Source organism: Sus scrofa, chromosome 1 (genome assembly GCF_054392235.1).
Source record: "Sus scrofa isolate SSC_HxYL_T2T_F1_AM1 chromosome 1, Sscrofa_HxYL_maternal_Yorkshire_Landrace_v2.0, whole genome shotgun sequence".
NCBI lineage: Eukaryota > Metazoa > Chordata > Mammalia > Artiodactyla > Suidae > Sus > Sus scrofa.
Window position 1 is genome coordinate 288,407,317 of NC_139383.1, and position 13,226 is coordinate 288,420,542.

Here is a 13,226-nt window from a genome sequence, read left to right on the forward strand (position 1 = left end):
GGCCCTTGACCCTGCGGGACTCAGAGAGCCAGTTCTTGGCCGCTCCCTCGATGGCCTGTCCCCCGAGCTGGGCTGCCGGAGAACCTGACCCGGGGCCCCAGCTCCCTCACCACCTGCCCCACGGGCCCAGGGTCAAGGCCCCCAGGGCCGGAAGGCACCCTCTACGCTGCGTGTCCCCCGAGGACGGCGCCCTGGGCCTTCCTTTGTACTTTACAGACAGGCCGTAAGGGCTGCCCGGAGGAGGAAGTCATCAAAAGCGCTCGTAAAGCTCGCTGATGATTTGGGATTTAAAGCGCCGGAGGTGAGTTCATGGGCATTTTATGCAGGAGGGAACGGCTAAGCGGGAAAGCTGAAGGAGACAGATCGCAGGAAAATTCGATGTGGGGTTTAACTGAGAAATAATCATTTTCTATGAAAGATAATGACTTCTCTGGAGGCTGGTATCAAGATTTATTGGCCCAAGAGGCTACAGGGATTGGAGCCAAGGCGAGCTCGGGGAGGCCTTGGAGGGAGCAATCTCGAAATTGAAGTTTTGCCCCAGGTCAATATATCTGAGTGCCAAAGCCCCCCGCGCCGCACCCGCACCCGCACTGCTGGCAGAGATTAAATATGTCCAGCACCTTCCGTGGACACACTTCCTTCCCGGGCCAGTCATTTCATCACCCAGGTCCCCCAGATCCAGCGCCACGGGAAGGTACGGCCGGGGGGTCCATTAGCCCCCTTCCCCGGGCCCCCTTCAAGGGTGAGGGGCCCCAAACGGGCACTGGCACCGGGGAAGGTGGCAGATCCCTTGGGGAGCCCCTGCCAGCTGGGGGCGTGGCCACCCATTCCAGCACCTGCCCCCAGCCCCCCGACCCCAGACTGGAATTCGAGGCAAATCTGCAGGGTTTCCACGTGAGAGATTTATTGCCGTGCCAAACGTGTGTGTGTAAGATACATAATTCCTCTCGCACGGCCTCGTAAATCCACAAGGGTCAGCCATAAATAGAAAAAAATAAAAAATTACAGACTAATTTGTTCAGAAAACTAGAAAGAAGTCAATAAGAAAGCAGTAGCTCAAAATGTGTTTTGAAGCTGCACACAGAGAAGGAGCACACGTTGCCCCCCGCAGCCCCAGACTGGCCCGCGATCGAAGGTGGGCCTGCAAGGAGTGGGCGTAACATCGGCCCCCCACTGTGCCTCCCTGAACCGTGACCCCGTTCACGATGACCCGGGCGTGCTGGGGGCCAGGCCGCTGAGCTGGTCCATCAGGACCTGAGCGGCCGCCGCAGAGGCTGGAGCCTGACATGGGGCGCAGGAGCTCCTGCCTCGACGCAAGGGCCCTGCAGTGTTCTGAGGTCTCCCTGAGCTCACGGTAGAGGCCGTGGACAGGGGCTTTGCCAGGCCAGCTTTGGGGACGCTTCCCACTCAAAACTACAAGCGCACCAAAGTCTGGGTCACCCCAGGGACCCCGAAATGTAGTCAAGCGAATGAGTTCCTCTCCCAAAGCCGGCGAAGCTGAGTCCTGGGGGGCTAACCCCGGGCCGCTGAGGTCCTTAGGCCAACACCCTGCCCCCCCGATCCTGGACCCCCCCCCATCAAGCAGGTATTTTCCAACCGGGGTTGGCTGGCTGGGTGGGTGACATAGCTGACCCAGGTGGGCGACAGAAGTGATCAGTGGCTGATAACCAGATAGAACACGGGTGGACACACAGACCAGACGGCTCAAATGACAGGGAGAAGGTTGCTGTGGGACAGAGCGAGTAACCGAGCCATCCAAGCTCTGAGCGTGAGCTCCGTCTCGAGAAACCCGCTTAACGTCCCAAGTGAGAAGCAGATTTGAAAGCTGCTTCCCTGTACACAGGAACCAACCACCGAGCTCACCTCAAAGCCGCTTCTCCAAGTGCACAGACAATGCCATTCGGGACAAAAATACTAAAGATACCGACACGAGCCAGCCCCATCCAGGACACGCTGGTCGTGCAGGCAGGTCCGTTGAGAAGACGCTGCAATGTTTCTAGTGAATTCCCTGAGCACAAGCTCCGAGGTGCTCTCACGTTAGAACCAGCACACACACACCCCCACCCAGCCTCCCGACCACCCCGGGAAGACAGAGCCGAGGGATACGGGGGCTGCTGTCTGGACAAGCGGATGCTTCGCGGGAGGGCGGCTGTGCCTGCAGCGCTGCTCTGAGCCAGGGGTGCGCTGCAGAGTCCACCCCTGGCTTGGGGGCGGCTGCTGGGGGTCGTGCTGCGGTGGCCCGTCCTTTATGGGCTCAAGGGTCCTTGCACCGAGCTGGCCCCGGAGCCACCCCACACCCGGCTCAGCCTCTCCCGACTTCCTCCCCGCGGGAAATCCTCCCGAATCGACATCAACTCCCTGGACACCTGCCTGCCTTTGGTTCCGGGAGAGGCGGGGTCTGCCGGTGGCCTGTGGCCGGAGGACGTCCCTACAGAAGCGCGTTGCACAGGGGCCCAGGCGCCAAGGTCTGTGGACAGCACTGTAGCCCTCGCTGCTCCCTTGGCAGTGGCTGGCCACTGGGAAACGGGCTCTCGTTTCGTCTGGGAGGCCTCCTGAGCACGTTTAGGGGGCTGCTGGCCACCCACCCCCAGAGGACGGGCCCAAGTGGGGACCTTCTTCCCTGCTGCCACCTCCCCTGATCTGCACACCTCAGCACACAGGGGACACCCACACCGATCTCCCAGCCACGCAGCGTCGGCTGGATGCCTTGGAGGCCCCCAGGCCCTCCGCCTTTGGAAGGCAGAAGCCAGGGAACACGTCCAGGCTCCCCATTTAGGCAAAGTAGAGGGATGGGGCAGTGCAGACGGGACCCCGGCCTCAGCTCCTGGCCTCCACGAACCCCTTCCTCTCGGCCTTTGCCGAGGCGCAGGCACCCTGTCCGGCTCGTGGGCTCCGAGTTCACCGTGGGAGCTCCCTGCCCAGCCCTCCCTCACGTCCGTGACCTTCACCCTCCCAGGCGGCCAGCTCTGGACACACCCGCGCATCCTTCCACCTGCACGTCTCCGAGTCAGAGCCACTTTGGAGTCCGTGTCCAGGCCTCGGCCCCAAGGTGGAGGCCCGTCTGCAGGTCTCTTCTCTGCAGGGAGGCCCGGCCCCAGCAGCACAGGCCTCCTGAAGCCTCCCGCACACTCACGCGGGCACATGCTCACGCACAGTCCCACGACAGCATCTCAGACGTCCGTGCATCACCACAGGCCCTCCCCGCCTTCTCAGAAGTCCCGTCTTCCCCGTGACTGCCCAGCGGCCGCTGTGAGTCTGGGCCCCCCGGCTGCACCTGCCCGCTCCTCCGTCACCAGGCCGCTGGGTGGGGCCGGCTCCGTGAGTGCAGCCAGCGTGTCGCACAGAATCCTTCTGGTGAGCTGGGTGGAGACCAGGTCCACCACCTGGGCTCTCCCCATGCCCAGGAGGTCGGCGTGGGGGCCCCCCTGCCCAGAGCCAGAGGCCCGTGGGTCTCTGGCTGCCAAGAGCAGAAGCAGGCTCTCCCCAGGCGCACAGGCCACTCTGGACAGGGCTGGGGGCTGTGCCGACCATGCGGAGAGCCCCTCGGGGGCGTCACCTGCTCCCCCACACAAGGGGGACCCCTGGCCGCCCACAGCCCAGTCCTTCCCAGCAGAACCTGATTCACCCCATTGGTCCCCAAGGCCCCCGCCCTGTCTGGCTCCCCCCAGGAGGAGCCCTGAGTCCTGGGGCCCCGGGGGCAGTGCCTGGGGCAGGCCCTCCTCAGACAGGGAGGGCAAGTCTCCCGTGGTGACGGAGGCGTCTTCCCCGGGGGCGCCCAGTGAGCCCGCGGGGGACACGGTGGCTTCCGGTGGGGAAGGAAAGTCTTCTGAGTCGGGGCCTGCGGGCTCGGCCTCATGCTCTGCGGGGAGGTTGGGAGGCGGGGGAGGGAGGCGGGGGTCCCCGTGCGTGGAGGAGGGGAGGTCGGCGCTGCCGTAGGTAGGCATCCCGTCCACTGGGGACTGGACCTCAGGCAGGACGCCCTCCACCGGGGGAGGCCAGGCTTCCTCCGGGGCAGAGGGGGCTCGGCCCCCCCCACACCCAGGTGCCCGGCTCTCGGCTGCCAGCCCACCGGGGTCCCCAGGAGGAGCCCGTGGGCTCAAGGGGACCTCAGGCTCAGCAGCGGACGGGTGGGGGTGAGTCTCCCGGGGCACCTCAGGGCAGCCCCCTGAGGCCTGCGCAGGCCCAGGCTCTCCTCCTTTGCCCAAACCTGCCCCTTCGGAGGCCGAGGTCCCCAAGGGCCAGGAGAGGGACAAGTGTGAGTCACCAGAGGAAGAGGTTCGGGACGGGAATGTCACGCCGGCCCCCTCCAGGGACCACCCTCTGGCTTTTCCTGTGTTCGTTTCCCTGGCCAGGCTCCCCCTGGCTCCAGAATCTTCCTGCCCCTCCCCAGGGCCCAAGGAGGGAGCTGAGTGGAGACCGGGCTCCAGGCGGAATGAGCCTCCTGGAGGCGAGGAGCACCCTGGGGCCCGGGGCCCTGGGGCCGGCCCAGCGCGCGTGCCAAGCTCGCACAGGCTCCCCTGGTCCCAGATCTCGCTGGATGCCTCTGACAGCTCCGACCCCGACCGCGGAGAGGGTGTGTCGGCGAGAGGCAGCGGCCACCCCTCCCCCGGGAGGCCTGTGAGCTCTGGGCCGCCCCCCACCCTGCCCTCCAGCCCCTCCCGGGTCACCTGCCCTCTGCCCTGGTGGGACCCCGAGGAGTCAGGAGCAGAGATGGGACCGGACCAGGCGAAGTAGGCGTCAGGGGTGTCCCCGGCCTCCCAGTCGGACAGCGAGGCGGAGCTCTCGGAAAGCTGCACCAGGATGGCGGACACTTTCTGAAACTCCTGGAGAGATGGACAGGACAGGCTGTCCCCAGAAGGGGAGGCGGGGGACGGAGCCGAGGACCCCGAGCAGGTCCTGGGAGCTGTCTCGGCCTCGGAGCCCAGGTCCGAGGGGGCCAGGAGCCGGGCCCGGGGGCTGCCCTCGGGCTGGGTGGGTGGTGCAGCCAACCCAGCAGCTGCGGCTGCTGCAGAGAGAGGAGAGTTTAGGGATGACGGTGACACCTTTTCTACGGAGGACGTCCCCCAGCACTGGGAAGACCAGCCCCCTCCCCATGGCCCCCACGCCAGTGGATCCGAACCAGAAAACCCCGGACAGAGGCAGAAGCGTCTAAGCCGCAGAGAGGGCAGGCTGCTCTGACGCAGCAGCTGGACCCCTGAAGTGAGGACTGGTCCCCACGCAGGAGAAGGGCCCTGGGATTGGGGGCAGAGGCGTCACCTGGAGAGGCAGGCAGCTGGGCAGCTTCCTGGCAGGAGAAGGGGCCTCCGGGGTCCTCCTGCCCACTGGTCTCGACCCTGCAAGCGCATCAGGAAGTCTGGGGGTGCCCCCAGGAAGAAGCCGCATCTTCCAGCCTCCTTCCCAGGGCCCAGGGGCTCCGCAGGGGGCCCGCAACCGCGGCAGATGCTTGAAAAGCCTGCTGCCCGCTGTCTGTCCCCGGTGGGAAGTGACCACCAGAGTCTAAGGCTCCCAGGTCTTTAGGGGGTTCTGGCCTCACTCCCCACTGGATCGGGTCACTGGGAGTCACCATCTGAGAGAACTCAGAGGGCACAGGGGTGGGCTGGGGTGCACGGCGGGCACAAGGGGACCAGGATGGAGGGAGGGTCTCAGCAGGAGGACGGGACGTCCCGGCCAAGCTGTCTCCAGGCCCGAGGGCTGCCCCCGGCCCAGGGAGGGTCCCACCAGCCCTCCCGGCCCCCCACCTCTGTTCCCCTGACCAGCACTCCGTCGCATGGGGCTGCTCCGGGGGGCCGCTGGCAGGATCCACTCTGCTCCTGCCGCCTTCAACCACCTGCTGGAAACACAAGAAATGCCACGGCCAGGGTGCAGCCCCTGCTTCTGGGCATCAGTCTACGTCCCTTAGCTGCGGACGGGGCCCCGTGCCCTTGCGACCACTGTAGGGAACAAAGCCCACCCCCCACTCGTCAGACACCCCTCCTCCCTGTGGCCTCCAAAGACTCAGCAGGGACAATCCCCTGGGAAGGGCCAGAGGTCACATCCCACCAACACCATCCTCTGAGGGACCAGGTGACCCGCCCACCCAAAGCCACACAGGAGGGCCCCGCGGAGCAGGGCAGGGCCGCCTCTCGGCCTGCAGACCGCGCAGGGCCACGCCGCGACTCACGCTGGCTTCCTGGGGGCCGCAGGGACCCTCTGTGCCCGGGGACTGTTGACTCCGGCCCTGGACGCTTTCTGGCAGAGCCCGGGTCTTCTCCTCTGCTGACCAGGGGCTGGGGTGGGTCTGGGGGTCTCCTGTGAGGTACAGGGACTGTCAGCACCAATGGGCACCGGACTTGGAGGCAGAGGGCAGGGGGTCCCAGATGCTGAAGCCACATGGAAATAGCCTTTCCACTTTTTTCCTGCAGTGCCCATGGCACATGAAAGTTCCCAGGCCAGGATCAAACCCTTGCCACAGCAACGACTCGAGCCACAGCAGTGACCCAAGTCCCAGTAATGGCGATGCCAGGTCCTTAACCGCCAGGCCACCAGGGAACCCCAGAAATAGCCTTGAAGTTCAAATCAGCTGCAACACCTACTTGTACTTGGTTAGTGAGGACAGAAAAATATGCAGTTACCTGCTCCTAAAACGACCCTATTGTTGGAGACATACTTATATGAGGCCCCAAAACACTTGAGAAACATCATTTAAAAGGTAGACATGGTGGCGCTCTTGCGGCCTAGTGGGTTGAGGCTCTGGTGTTGTCACTGCTGTGGCTGTGGTTACTGCTGTGGCGAAGTTCCATTCCTGGCCCGAGAACTTCTGTCTGCCGCGGGTACAGCCAAAAAATTTTAAAATATTTACTTATTTATTTATTTTGCTTTTTAGGGCCACGCCTGTGGCATATGGAGGTTCCCAGGCTAGGGGTCGAATCGGAGCTACAGCTGCCGGCTCACGTCACAGCCACAGCCACGTCAGATTCAAGCCACGTCTGTGACCTACACGACAGCTCATGGCAACACTGGATCCTTAACCCACTGAGCGAGGCCAGGGATCGAACCCGCAGCCTCACGGTTCCCAGTTGGATTTGTTTCCACGGCGCCACGACAGGAATGCCCTGAAACATTTTTTGAAACGTAGAGCCTTCTTGATTATTTTTTTGGGTAAAACCCCCACACGGGACTCATGAGCCCTTTGGCACAGCCGTTCTCCCCCCTTGGCGTCACCCTCCAGGGGCTGTGCTGAGGACCCTGCGCTCTGCCCGCTCGGGCGCTGCTGGGGAGGGGGCTGGGGAGGCAGGGCAGGGCCGGCCTGGAACGTGTCCGGGTCGGTTCCTAGCAGCCGGGATGGGGACAGGGACCGCGGTGTGGTCTTTGCCAGGAAGCGCCCGCGGGCTATCCGTCTCCTGACCATCTTCCTAGGCCTTCATTCTGCCGGGGACCTGGCAAGGGCTGGGATGGCGTCGACCCTAAGGCCACCAGCCTGAGGGGACCAGAGCGATTTGTGGAAACTCCGCCAACGGGAACGCCTCCCTCTTGTCCGTGGCCCTGGCTGAAGGCCGCCTCTGGGGGCTTCCGCACGACCGTGACTATGACCGTGACAGCGTCAGGCGGGGAGCCCCTCTGGGCACCGTCCCGGGCCATCACAAGCTCTGCGGGCAGCCCGCTGGGACCAGAGCAGCTCCAAGCCCTTCCCCGCTGCACGGACCCACCCCGAGGTCCCTCTCCCGGCCCCCACCACAGGGACCCCCCAGGCCCCAGACTGGCGGGTCGGAATCATCGCCTTCCTGCTCCTGGGGGCAGTGCGAAGAGGGGCTTCTGAGCACAAGGCTGGGACACAGGGCTGGAGGGAAGGCGAGCTCCAGGGGCACCCGGGGCGCTGGCGACCCAGGCCATCCAGCCTGCTGTCCCCAACATGCCACCGCCGCCAGGGCTCCCCAGAGCCGGCAGTGAGTCTCCTCCCACCCCGGGATTCAGGATGTGCAAGCACCTTACTGGACAAAGACCCTGCTGGCAGGCTGCTTTCCACATCACCACCTGTCTGTTCCAGATAAAGGGACGGAAACACGCAGAGCCAGCCGCGCTTTCCCTCTGCTCTGGCCCCACGACGTGCCGAGCCGGGCCTCTCCCTGTGGTTTCCTCCTGGGCCCCCCTGCTCTTATCTGGGGCTGGCACTGCCTGGAGGGGACCCATGGGGTCTCGGGGCTTCTGGCAAAGCCGCCCGGGGAGGCGCTGTGAGCCGTTCGGGGACTTACCCAGGGGCGGCTCCTCCACTGGCCGGGAGCAGAGCTGAGCTGCACCGACGCCCCCCTCCGCCTCATCCGCCTGCGTCTACGAGGGGAGGAAAGACGGCCCTCCTGCAGGAGCCACCGGGGCTGCGGTGGGGCTAAGGACCCCCACCAGCACCCGGGGTCCCACCGAGATCAGGCAGAGACGAGCAGAGCAGGGGAGGGTCCCCCAAGTGGGCAAATGAGTGAACGGGCTTTCTGGAGGGTTGCATACAGGAAAGGCTGGGCCCGGTGGCTGTCCGGGGTCCGGGGAGGCTGCCCACTGAACGGCTGGCAGAGCGACACCAGGCTGCTCCCTTGGCTCTGAAAAACACAAACCCAAACACTGCAGCTTTGACCGCTCCTTGGAGACAGCCCTCCAGAGCGTGGGGAGCCCCCGAACCTGCAGAGGAAGCAGAGCTGGTCTCTGAGGAAGGGGCTCTCAGACACCCCTCCCTCTTCAGCACCCAGCCGTCTGTGCGCCCCAGACCCCCGTCTCCCTGGGACCCCAGTGCCACACCCCAAACCCCCTCCTCCACACCTTTCTCTCCTTCCAGTTTCCCAGAGACCCCTCAACACCCACCCAGCGCCTCCCAGACTGTGCTCCAGGGCACCCTGGGGTCCTGAGACATTTCCCGGGGTGACCCTGGGGGGCTGGAGGAGTTCAGTGAGCACGGCCCAGGGCCCCTTTGCAATTCACCACCCCCCCACGCCCATCCGTCTCTGCTTAGAGAAGCTTTCTCTAGAGACGTGCCGGGAAGTCAGAAAACCCGTTGGCCAGGTGGGGTGTGGTTTTGGCAGAAGCCACCTGCCAGGGGAGGCTTCCGGTGACGGGGCTTTTTAGGGGACGAGGCGGAGGGAAGGCGGCCCCTTTTATGGGCAGGCCCAGGTCTTAGCCCTCAGAGCCAGCGAATGGGCCCGTATTTGAAAACAGGGTCTTTGCAGATGCCGTTCCTTTGGGATCTGAGACAGGCTCGTCCTGGATTAGGGCGGCCCTAAACCGAGGCCCGGGGTCTTATAGGAGCAGCAACGAAGATCTGAGACACAGAGAGGCTGTGGAGACGGAGGCAGAGGTTGAGGCGATGCTGCCACAAGCCCAGGAACGCCTGGAGCCCCAGCAGCTGGGCTGACAAGGCAGGACCAGCCCCAGAACCTCTGGCGGGAGCGTCCCTCCGCCAGTGCTGGGCTCTCGGGCTCTGGCCTCCAGAACTGGGAGAGAGCGCACGTCTGCCCCGTCAAGCCGCCCAGCGCGTGGCCCTCTGCTGCAGCACCGCGCCTGGACGGTGCACAGAGGGGCCGGGAGGAGGTGCAGGATCCTGCCCGGCTGGGTGGCCGCCCCGGCTGCTGTCAGGGCTCTTCTGGCATCTGGGCTGGTGGGGGCTGCAGTGCATGGGGAGCAGCGGGGGACACGGCCACAGGGCAGGCTCTGCCCAGAGGGACAGACCGAAAACAAGCCAATCTCTCTGGACCGGAGGACGGCCTGGGGGCATATCAGACTCCGAGTTCCAACACGTCCCCTGCCTGGAGGCACAAGCGACCCACACCACTGGGCCCTGAGCCTGAGAAATGTGGCCCTGACATCAAGAGAACAGGGACGGAGCTCTCACTGTGGCTCGGCACTTAATGAACCCGACTAGTATCCATGAGGTTGCGGGTTTGATCCCTGGCCTCGCTCAGTGGGTTAAGGATCCCGCATTGCCATGAGCTGTGGTGGAGGCCTCAGATGCAGCTCAGATCCCACATTGCTGTGGCTCTGGGGTAGCAGCTCCGATTTGACCCATAGCCTGGGAACGTCCTTATGCTGCAGATGTGGCTGAAAAAAGAAAAAAAAAAGCAGAGTGAGCCTTTGGTGGAGGGAGCGTCCCTAGGGTTGGATTTGGGCCGGGCAGGGTGCCCTCCAGCAGGTCTGTGGGCCTAGGGACCAGCCTGGCAACAGCCTGAAGACCAGCTGGCTGCTCTGAGCAGTTGCACCCACAGGAGCAGAGGTGCCAGGCTGGGTGGCCTCCCCCACAGCTGCCCCCACTGACTGGAACTGTTGACTCAGGTGTGTTGAGAGGCCCTCCTGCGGGATGTCTGCTCGGACACAGGGACAGAGAAGCGGAGTTGCCCCATCACACAGCTCAGCCAGGCACCCCGGGACGTAGGTCTGTCTGACCCCACGCGATGCCACCGCCGCAAGTTGCCAGGGTTGCCAAGGGGGTGACTGTCTGTCCTGGGCTGCCACTGTATCCAGCCTGGTTACCTTGGCCCACATGGCTGTGGCTCTCCACCAGCTGGCCTCCAGCGTCAGGCCAGTCGCCGGCCGCGGGTGCCTCCTCTCCCCACGCCAGCTTCGGAGGCCGCGGGTGACCATCCACGGCCAAAGCTGCCCGGGCGGCTGTCCCATCCCGCTGCTCGGTGCATGGGCTGCAAGGCAGTGCAGAGCGGGGTGACTGCCCACCCGGGCCGCGCCCTCCCGGGGTGACCAGCCCTGACCAGAACCTTCCACAAGTGTAACAATACATCACATCCAGGGACAGCTGTGGTTGGCGGCCAAGCAGTCAGCACAGGGCTCATGGGTCCCCCGACCCTGCAGCCCGTCAAGCAGGGCCCGCACCCCACACGGGGCCGCCGCTGCAGGGACGAGGCACAGGCTCAGTGCTGGCCTGGGGGACACCCCGTTTGTGCCCCAGCCCAGAGTGCAGCAGAGCACCTGCCTGTCCAGACTCTGCGTGGAGACCGACCGCCAGCCCAACGGGCAGCGCCGTGCGTGTTGGCCCCACCGGAGCTGTGGAGACACCTCGACCCGTTGCAGGGCTCTGGGCACACGGACGGGCAGCAAGATACCAGCCCCGTCGCAGCCGCAAGGAGGGGCTGGGGAGCAGGCTGCCTGGTCTTGGGACCCCTTCAGAGTGCGAGGTCAGTGCCCACAGGGAGGCCTGCTCTGGAATGCTCCACTGCCCTCTTTCAGGAGCAGCTGGGTGCCACTTCTGTTCCCTTTCTCCCCGGGCACCTGCCACGACTGGGCACAGCTTGCTGTTCCCCACAGGGTGACCCTGAGTGACTCCCCCGGGGTTCACCCTCCCATCGGTGGGCCAGGAGAGGCCTCGGGGGGCTGGCACTCCCACCTCGCTGGGGAGGACCTCGTGGGCATCTGTCCGCACCAGGGCGTCCAGCTGCAAGTCCCCGCCCTGCCAGCGAGCAGCAAGGACGCAGAGGACAGGAAGGAGGCTGTGCCCAGGGGAAGAACTGGGCGATAGAGTGGGAATGGGAGGCCCCGCCCCCATGTCCTTTGCAGGCTTATCACCCCTCCCCCCACACTCCCTGAGAGCACAGGGGTCGCAGGTGGGGAGCCCACAGTACCCTGGGGGGCTGAGGCCAGGGAGAGGCCCCCTGGCACTGGCCCTGACCTGCTCAGAGCTCCGCCTCCCCGGCAGGGACAGAAGAATGAGGCGTACCTGCTCATCACAGGCCAGGACCCCCCGGAAACCTCAGGGCTCCCCCGGGGGAACAGAGCCCTGGCGCCACGTCGTAAATACACGGCTGTCCTCGGTTTCTGGCTTGCATCACCGGTGTGAGGAGAAACACAGGAGCCAGGTGCCCCCAGGACCCTGCCCTCAGGTCCAGGCCTGCCCGCCTCGGGTGAACAGCCCCCGCCCGAGGCTATAAACACACTCCAGGCACCAAGCGGGTCTGCTCAGCGCAACGGGACCCGACGCACTCCTGGGGAGCAGAGTGGAGCCTGGGGCGCCTCTGGAGCCGAGGGGGCGAAGACCCCCTTCCCTGGGGGAGGCAGGGAAATGGACCCAGTGCTGGAAGGGGCCGCTGGAGGCAGTGGTGCCCCCAAGGGCAGGCTGGGTTCCCTGCGAAGGCCACTCCTGGGAGACCAGCCCGTGCCGTTTGTCTCTGCGTCCTCATCCCTGGCTGGCGCTTCGGGTGGAGGTGGGCGGTGCTGTGATCAGAGGCCCCCACCAGCTCCTCGAGGCGAAAGGGCCTCCGGGCTCTCAAGGGCCATTGCAAGTAAGAGGGAAGGAAGGAGGGCCGCGGGAACTCTTGATGGGAAGCAGCCCTGCTCTGCCGCAGCCAGGACCCCGGCCCCAGCCCAGATGACCGCTCCGGGTCCAAACGGCCCTCTCAGCTCCCAAGGGAGGCTCCCTGGCTGCAAACTGAGGCCAGGAGCCCCACGGTCAGGCTGCCCGGGGCCAGGCCAGCCTCGAGGGGGGCTGTCCAGCAGCTGGGGGCCCACACACGCACCCACTGTCTGAGCCAGGCTGCTCTATCTCCCTGGGTCGTTGTGCCCCACAGCAGCCTGAGGACGGCGGTTCCCTGCCCCCACTTAACACACGAGGAAATGGGCTCAGAGCGGGGTGCCACCTCAGCCAGCGGCCCAGCTGGGAACGCCCCTGAACCCGCCTGTGCTCCCCTGGCAGCCAGTGGAGGAGCACCCCACGTGTCCCCGCCCCTCCCCCCTCGGCAGGGCCAGATGGCACAGGGCCTAGCAGCTGTGACACAACGGCCACCCAGCGGAGGAAAGGCTTTTAATGACAAGCACCGGGCCGGGGGGCCCGTGACCACTCACTGTGGGACTTGCGGGCCCTCAGGGCTCCCGGAGGGGCGGTGGCTGATGTGCTGTGGTGTCGGGGGGCACAAGGAGCCCCGTGCAGGCCCCTCTGGCTGCCAGCTTGTCTCAGAGCCCTCCTGCCGGGCGGCCTTGACTTCGGGGCTGGAACTCTATGAGAAACAGCACAGGGTGAGAGTCCATCTCCGCCCAGGAAAAGCGGAGGTGGGCTTCACGCGGCTGCAGCCTCGGCAGGGCGTGTGGCCTCAGGAACAGGCACCGGGCTGAAACGGCTGCTCCTCTCCGCGCCGGACCCCCCGCCCGGTTGCTGATGGGCCTCGATGGGTGCGACACGAGGCCCAGAGCTGGGGGTCCTTGCCTGAGGCTTCCCGGGGCTCCGGGATGGAAGGAGATGTGGTGCCGTGGCATTGGGAGCCCTGTGCCCCCCG

General features: G+C 65.3%; 1 protein-coding gene across 28 annotated transcripts in view; it reads right to left on the reverse strand.

Moving 5' to 3' along the window:
• Positions 1-880: 880 nt before the first annotated feature.
• CCDC187 (coiled-coil domain containing 187) overlaps positions 881-13,226 on the reverse strand; it is a 48,405-nt gene continuing 36,059 nt past the window's right edge. For 16 of the 28 annotated variants that reach the window (XM_085019921.1, XM_021081066.2, XM_021081064.2 and 13 more), the window contains 8 exons: positions 12,799-12,950; positions 10,483-10,646; positions 8,476-8,564; positions 8,229-8,304; positions 6,161-6,288; positions 5,739-5,830; positions 5,257-5,333; positions 881-5,005 (listed from right to left, as the gene is read on the reverse strand). In XM_085019921.1, the coding sequence (XP_084876047.1) occupies positions 3,210-5,005; positions 5,257-5,333; positions 5,739-5,830; positions 6,161-6,288; positions 8,229-8,304; positions 8,476-8,564; positions 10,483-10,646; positions 12,799-12,950 (2,574 nt within the window). In that variant the 3' untranslated portion in view covers positions 881-3,209. Of the gene's footprint in view, positions 5,006-5,256; positions 5,334-5,738; positions 5,831-6,160; positions 6,289-8,228; positions 8,305-8,475; positions 8,565-10,482; positions 10,647-12,742; positions 12,951-13,226 lie in introns of those variants that run through there. The other 12 variants (XR_014842528.1, XR_014842533.1, XM_085019945.1 and 9 more) reach the window with 5 other exon arrangements.